Source organism: Pyxicephalus adspersus, chromosome 2 (assembly GCF_032062135.1).
Source record: "Pyxicephalus adspersus chromosome 2, UCB_Pads_2.0, whole genome shotgun sequence".
NCBI lineage: Eukaryota > Metazoa > Chordata > Amphibia > Anura > Pyxicephalidae > Pyxicephalus > Pyxicephalus adspersus.
The window spans coordinates 5,519,867-5,528,259 of record NC_092859.1 but is presented as its reverse complement, the minus strand read 5'-3'; the positions used below and the strand labels follow the sequence as shown (position 1 = coordinate 5,528,259).

The following is an 8,393-nucleotide window of genomic DNA, read 5'->3' as shown; positions in this document are numbered from 1 at the left end:
CTCATACTAATATAATATTCTGTAAAATAAATTTTCATGAAAAGCAGTGTATCGCCTTTAGACATTTAAATCCTGACAGAAATGTGCCGCTAGGGAGGTTTAAAGACATTTATGGCTAGAATACTACCATTACAGACAACTGATAACATTAAAGTCATGCAGCTGGGTCTACCAAAGGGCTACGCAGACATCATCAAATCGGGGGGTCAATTAGCCACAGCTTGAAGAACCCCTAGTAACCTCTGGAGAAAGCAAAGTCTGGTTAGGAATGGCTGCCTTAAAATCTAAGTGGTCATATGGTCACATATGGATAAAAAAGCCAAAACTTCAATAAAACCGAATAAAATATTTATTAAGTTTCAGTTCCTTCTATTATCTAAAGCCATGATTATTAGTGTTCAAACTTTCCAGTAACGCAGTCCACTCTACGGAAGACAGGTTATACAATGTGCATAGTGGCAACCATTCCAGATATTGCAGTATATGCATGATACATCTACAATGGTAGAAAACATATACATACAACAATTAGTATTCTAAGAATTGGTATGGGCCAGAACATAGGCAGTGGTTTTAGGCATAAAAATGTCTGAGTAATTGGCTGCAATAAGGCCAATCTTTGGGAACACTACACAGATTAGAACATACAAAGTGTAAAAGGCAAGTGAAACATAGTGCTAGGTTTAGGACAGGACACTATTGGAGCTTGGATTAGCATGGGACACTGGTCATGGATTGGTACCAGGCAGTGTGCAATAAGATGAAACTAAAATAGGGCACTGCAAATAGAGATAGATTAGTACAGAGCAATGTATATGGAAATGAGATTAGCATGGGGCTTTGTGCGTAGATAGAGAATTAGTACCAGGTAGTGTGGAATGAGATGGAATTAAAACAGGACACAGTGCATAGAGATGGGATTGGTACTAGGCACAGTGCATAGAGATGGGATTGGTACCGTGCACTGGTCATAGAAATTGGATTAGTATTGGGCACAGTGCAAAGAGGTGAGATTAATAGTGGGCACTGTGCATAAAACAGGGATTAATACATTGTGTATATAGCTGAGGCAAGTACAAGGCAATGTGCATGGAGCTGAGATTAGTAAACAGACATGCGCATGAACATTGGATTAGTAAGGGGCAGGAAGCATAGAACTGGGATTATAACTGAACACTCTGCAGAGAACCTGGTTTAGCACTGAGCATGGTACATAGAGTTAAGGAGAAGTGCAAGAACTTTTACATATTGCTAAAATCAGTGCAGGGCACTGTGCATAGAACAGAAATTAGTGCAAGTCACTATGTATATAAAGCTCAGATTAGGACCAGACATCTGGCATTCAGCTAAAGTTAGTACAGGGTCTTCCATGCATAGCTGGGATCAGCAAAGGATAGCTGGGATTAGAACAGTATTGTACATATTGCCAGGATAAGAATGTTGTGTAGGTAGTGAGGATTGCACTACACAGCATCTGCTACACAAAGGCCCATCAGGTTCTGAGATGACCCACAAATTGGGAGTGCTTGTTAGTCCTGGAAGACAATCAGATTTTTGCATTTCTTGGTTGGCCAGCAGGGTCACGTCCAGACTTCAGTGGGAATTACTCCCTCTTTACTGTTTAATGGTGGCAACAGATTCTCTTCAGAAAGAAAGTGCAATGGAAACTCCACCAAATAGCCCTTCACCCTCGTTAACATCTCCCTGGATAGCGCAGGGTTCGTACTGGCAAGGTTGGGCACAGCTGTGTAGGCCTGGCGTACGCGGTGGCTTGGCACGGCATTGGTTGGAAGGCAACGGAACACCTTGGTGAGAAGACAGAAAACAATCAGAACGGATATGGATATCAGACAGTAGTTGGCCATGATGAGATATCACCTTCACAGATGACCTACGCTGTAATTATACATTACTAATCCCAGCCATTTGTAGCTCAATCCAATACAAGGTTAATTCACCTAATGGGCACCTAGGTAATTCACCCAATTCATTTACAGGTGGAGTTTTGTAGGTATCTTAGACACACTGAGGACTCCAGTGGTGGGATTTATCAGCCATACTTCTAAGCTTTGCTCCTCTCTATCATGTCCTGCTCAAAAAATATTGCTCAAAATCTATAAAAGCAGAAACTACCAGGGATGGGGAGTAACTCTAATAATGGGCACAGGCCCAGAAACTAGGCACAGGGATGTCAGAAGCCCTCCATAATGGGCACAGCCGGTGCATAGACCAAGAAACTTAAAATCTCCAGGCTGAGGGATAGAATAGCTTCCGACAGACTGAATTAAAGAGCCGCAGCTTCACATCTAAAGAGCCGCATGTGGCTCGCGAGCCGCAGGTTGCCGACCCCTGCTCTAGGTTCTTGAACTCCAAATATCAGTGTGCTATTGCTCTGTGACCCCTGAGTGTCAGTATGTCATTGTTTTGAGACCCTTTATTATCAGTGTACCTAAGCGTGTGTCACTGTTTTGGTGTGTTATTGTTCTTGAACACCCAAGTGTCAGTTTTTCATTGTTCTAAGACCACCAAGTGTCCACTTGTCATTGACCTGGGATCACCAAGTGCCCATGTGTCATTGTTCTGGGGCCACCAAGTTTCCATGTGTCATTGTTCTGGGGCCACTAACTGTTCAAGTGTCATTGATCTGGGATGCTCATTGTATCAGTGTGTGACTGTCGTGGCGCCCCAAGTGTCAGCATACTGCTTGTAGACTCTCCAGTGTCACTGTTTTTGAGACCTCCATGTGTCGGAGCTCTTTAATGTCACTGTATTACCCTCCTGGGAGCTCCACTTTACTCTCATCATTGTTTTAGGCTCACATAGTAGATACAAAAGTTTAAATACTTTGCTGTATGAACAAATGTGTATTACTTACTTGAAACAATCCATCCGGAGACTGAAAGCAAATTTTCCAGCCTGGTAGGCACTGCCGTTCATTGTGGAGTTGACAAATTCTGTATCTTCTACAAACACAGCCAACTCACTGTCCCTCTTTCCCAGCATGCTCCGGTCATTAATATTAGCCGAACCTTCAAAAAAAACAAAATGGATCCGGTCACTCCTGGCACATACCATACAAACCATGAGCTTTATTACCTGAAATTCCTAAAAGTCTGAAAGTAGATATTCATCAGATTCTCACGTCCAAAAGCTGCTGTGAATAGAGCTTATTTATTGCCGGATAACTATCATTAGCATCTGCTGTACAGACTTTGTGACATAATATACATACATACAGAAAGGCAAAGAATAACATTAATAGTAACCAATATTATTAATTGGTTAGATCTCTGTGTTCCCAAATCTGCATATGTTTCACATCCATTAGCAGAAATAGCCCTATGGTAATGGGACTGACTAAAATTTCTAAAAGGTGGGAAGGAACAGGACCAATAACGATTCCCCAGAAGAGCAGCATGGTGGCTCAGTGGTTAGCACTCTTGCCTTTGCAGCGCTAGGTCCCAGGTTCGAATCTTGGCCAGGACACTATTTGGTTCTCCCCGTGTTTGTTTGGGTTTCCTCCCACATCCCAAAAACATGCAGTTAATTTAATTTAAGTTAATTAAGTTAATTGGCTCCCCCTCAAAATTGACCTTAGACTACATTATTGACATATGACTATGGTAGGGACATTAGATTATGAGCTCCTTTGAGGGACAGTTAGTAAAACGACTATGCACTTTGTACAGCACTGCAAAATATCATGGCGCTATATAAATACTGTGTAATATTAATAATAAAAGCCAAGAGAAGGAGTCACAAGGTGTCCCAACCAAACATTGCCCTTTTGGGCACAATGTCCTTTTAACTTTCAAGGACATTTTATTTTAGTTTTATATACAAAAATTTAATACATGACAAAGGAATTCCCAGAGCACTATGGGTTAGGCAGCACTGACTGCTTTCTTGCCTTCTGAGCCATCTAATATGTTTGTGTACATTTCAGATTGAACTTATGGGGCATATAAAATAATTTTTCTTTCTTAATCCTAACCATAATAAATAAAAGAAAAGAAAAATAAATTACAATTTCGTTAAGGATATCAGATAATGTTATTACATTGCAATTATTTTTTAAAAGCCAGTACATAGGTGTAGATAGAGAGCCATACCGATTATGACCTTCCTGTCATCCACAATCAGCATCTTGCTGTGTATATAAATGAGCTCGGTCACTAGTGAACCGTCTGGCATGTCCCCGTATGTTCGCAGACCACATACCGAGAGGTACTGCCGCCAGTTGTCACCCACTGCAAAAAAGAAACATAAAACACAAAGTACATAAAGATAGCAACAAACTATATAAACCCTCAAAAACATATAGCTCATTCAAAACTTACTCTCCTCCTTAAGCTGAGAGATGATTGAATTCTCCCCTCGGCAAATAGAACTGGAAAATAATTTTTTTTTATTATTCATTACTCTTTTTGGAACAAAATGGCTTCCTTTAAAGCTGCCATGATTGCCCAGACCAGATGGGCCTATTGGAAGGTTGGAAATCCAATCATTGATTAGCGGGGTTGTATTACCTGTAAGTGTAGTGCAAAATGGCCTGGATGGAGTTACCTCCCCCCATCTCAATGTTCCCCTCGAAGCCGGGTAATAGAGGTATGACGATGAAGACTCGGAAGGTGGCGTTTTCCCTGCAAGGGAAGAACGGGAATCAGTGGCTCATGTGAATCTCAGTTCAGTTATTATATGTGTAAGCAAATTCACATTGATCGGAGAGAAAACAGAAAAAACTTTGCAATCCCTTCCCAACCATTCATCATGAGGAAGTCTTGGTTGGTGCTTCCATCAATCAGATGTGAGCTAAACGGCGTTTAGTTATGAGTCCTCCAATGCAATGGCGGACACAGCCAACAGTGGGCCCCTGTGCAGAATTCACTGGTGGGGCCCCTGTGCAGAACTGGTGAACCTCCCTACTAACACTTCACCGTGGTGAGCAGCAAACCAAAAGCTTGTGAACTTGAACAGTCTTCAGAAGAAGCAGGGAATGATGGGAAAGCAGAGGGCAAAGGAGGTAAACACTGAGGTGGGCATGCAAGCAGATGTATTACTGAGCAAGAAGTTGTGGGGGCCCCATACTGGCTAAGGAGTGCCAGGGGTTCTCGTGCAGTGCATACATTGCACACTGCCATGTCCACCCCTTTCATTGTTCAGTTTTCCTCAGGAATCTCCTATTTAATGTACAGGGCTGCAAAATATGTTGATGCTATATGAACCCTGTTTATTAATATTAATAATAATAATAATAAATCACAGAAAGCTTTTGGAATCCAGTAGGCTGCAATGTGGGATTTGTGGCAGTAAAGTAGACACCAAAGACGGTCAAGCATCTCTGATCAGTGGTAGCCTTACAGCTCCTGGTCTGCTCAAACAACATTGGATTGATGGAGGAACCCCTGATGATCAGCAGATGGAGGGACACATACGGAGGACTACAGACTTCCTGTATCTCTCTGCTACATGTAGCAATTTAAACTCTGCATTGGTCAATAAAATACGGTCATATTTCCTTACTTGTATGCTTTTTTTATTCGCCTTACGATGGCCTCTGCAATGGTGTTCTGTATTGTACGTCCACCTGTACAGCTGATAAAGAACTGATTCTAAAGGAAAATTACATAGCAGAAAGTTAAACATTGGGTGCTCAATTGTGCTGCTGCTTTCAGGGCCTGTGCCGATGGGCTTTGAGCTTATCAATGGTGTTGATGCTTAAAGCAAACACGAGTTCCTCAACACATACCCTAAAGCAGCCTTTTTCAACCATTTTAACATGGGGAAACCCTTAAAACAATTTTCGGGTCTTCAGAGAACCCTGGCTAAAATTACTATATCCCCAGCTCATAGTACATTAGCTTGGTGGTCAATTGGAAGAATGCTTCTTACGGTGTTTTATTCCTTTAAAGACCCTGCAGTACAGAAAAATGGCCCCTTGTGGGCTGACAACACATAGCTATTTTGTGAGCCAGCTCTGGTGGTATCAGATCTGACGTTTGAAGTCAAAACTTTTGAATTTCAAAATCCAAGATGAAAACCAGAAGAGCTCTTTTTGGTGGTGAGCTGGGATTACTCCGACCACATAGAAAGGTAGTGTAGATCTCTGAAGTATGTGAACACTAGTGAGCCGGAGCAAAAGGAGACAATGGAAGTAAAGACCACTGTGGGGTCATACTAGTACCAGTGAAACTAGTTTTATATTTGAATATAGGTAGGAAAGGAGGTCACTGGCTCTCTTGGGTTGGAGATTGATCTATAGGAAAGGCAACTGGCCTGGTAACCTCACCTCCAGGTAGACATAGTGCTCAGCATTTGCTATACAATGAACGTAGGCGCTGAGAATGGAATATTCAATGCATCCCGCTGACCAACGATCAACCGACCGCAACACCTGCATGAGAAGGACATGGTGGTCACACTGGAATTTACCAAAACCTCTGAACATGCAAACATACACAATGTAAAATAAGTGAAATATAAAAAGCGTTCATTATTGTTAGCTCAGGCCAACAAGATTTATCATTACAGTCTCATGGCTAAAATAAAGACCTTTATTGAGTTTTTTCCCTCTTAAAACATATCTTGAACCAACTGCATGACAGACACAGTTTGCCAAGCTCTTTGTCATCACCAGTTGTGAACCTTGGAAGTACCACACAGGGTCCCTAGGAACTGCTATTAAACCAAATTTATGAACATGTACATCTTGGATATCTATCACGTGAATTGCATTTTTCTGGAAGTAACCATTGCAGAGATTTTGGGGTACAAAGAAGGTTAGCAGCCCCCTATAACTGACAGGACGCATTGTGTGGTGTAGTTTCTGCTCTTTGGTACAGGATAGGTGAGCGAAGAGCAATATATGACTGGCCAGCACTGTATGATAGCTTTAGTTTTGTATCTTTCATCATTACAACGGTGAGTGCAGAAACTCTTGATTTGTCATTTCTATAATTTAGTGCATGAAACATTTCAATTTAATTTAATTTAAATTTAAAACTATTCTATTCCCCCCTAGCGTTCTAATTCTGTCCGGTATTTCCATGCAAAAAAAATTTTTGGGATGAAAGTTTATTTTACATTGTAGGCTATAATTCTTAGGAATAACTCACCGAAAAATATCTAATATTTAATAAATTTAATAATAAACTTTAAATAAAAAAAATCTGTTAAAAAAATTATTGAAACATATAATATAACTGTACAGAAGCATGTATAATATATATATATTATAATTATATATATTATATGAAGATTTCTTTGTACTGGACTGAACACAGTTATTTTGTATTGAATCCAGTACAAAATTATTTAAATTTCCCGCCGCCCGCACCAACGTCACTCCGGAGATCATCTCTGCATTTGCCGGATGGGGATCGGAGGAGGACCTGCGGGGACCAGCAGGACATTGGAGGATGACAACGAAACAAGGAAAGTGATTTTTTTGTAAGTGACCCCAAATGCGACTCGAGATTAAGGTTTTTTGCAGGTAAAATCAACCCCAAGTCACACTCGGGATTACCGCTAGGGGGGGTAATGTTTGTTTGCATTGTGGCCTGCAAGTTTTATCCCGATGTCAACACCGGGCCCCGAGATGAAAAAAGGCTGGGCACCACTAAGCTAAAGCATTCAATGCAATTATTAAAACATCTAGCTCCTTGCAGTCTTCTAAAGAAAACAGTTTTTGCTTTTCTGTCCACAAATATAATAATGGTTGCAAAAAAAAGAAGAGCTTTTTTTATGTAACCTTTGACTATTAAAACAAAAACATGTGTAGCAATTATATTTAATATTGAATGAAAAAACTGTGCAGACAAAAGATTCACTATAAATCAGATCTGTCCTCTTCGATAAGCCCCTTTTCTTTCAATAATTTCTGCTAGGTTCTGGTTTTAGTCCTTTCCCTCACCTGTACAGTGGCACTGTGACTTCCTGGCACTGAAAACTGATGTCTTTCTGCCGTGCTCAGAGACTTCGGAAGAAGATACGGGAACAACGGACCTTTATATTTTGACTTCATGGTCTGCAGGATACAAAACACATGGAAGTTACACAAAGCTTTGGGTGCATATTGAACCACCTATAGGTAGCAGACTTGCTAAACCTTTCTATGGCATGCAAAAATTATAATATTGTGAAGTTTTAGGGTTAACAACGACCTTTTTTTTATATGATGAACAATGGTTCTATGATGCTTACTGGAAGTTGATTAGTGCTATGGTCCTTTCTTCCATCCCTTCCTTTCTTCCCTTCCATTTTAAAGGCATATCATACTTATTGTAAAACCAGAAGAACAAACAGTAAAGATTTGTCAGGAAAATCCACACCTTTGTAAAGTTCCACCTCTGTATAAAGTGCCTAGATGCATCCCTGGCAGCTTTGCCGAGAAT

The 8,393-nt window shown here is 40.7% G+C and overlaps 1 protein-coding gene across 1 annotated transcript in view; it reads right to left on the bottom strand.

The window, feature by feature from the left end:
* Positions 1 to 326: 326 nt before the first annotated feature.
* Positions 327 to 8,393, bottom strand: part of PLD2 (phospholipase D2) — a 43,070-nt gene continuing 35,003 nt past the window's right edge. Inside the window, 9 exon segments of the mRNA XM_072398847.1 lie at positions 327 to 1,874; positions 2,872 to 3,029; positions 4,113 to 4,250; positions 4,341 to 4,390; positions 4,530 to 4,643; positions 5,524 to 5,612; positions 6,290 to 6,394; positions 7,913 to 8,026; positions 8,331 to 8,392. Coding sequence (XP_072254948.1) covers positions 1,581 to 1,874; positions 2,872 to 3,029; positions 4,113 to 4,250; positions 4,341 to 4,390; positions 4,530 to 4,643; positions 5,524 to 5,612; positions 6,290 to 6,394; positions 7,913 to 8,026; positions 8,331 to 8,392 — 1,124 coding nt within the window. The 3' untranslated portion in view covers positions 327 to 1,580.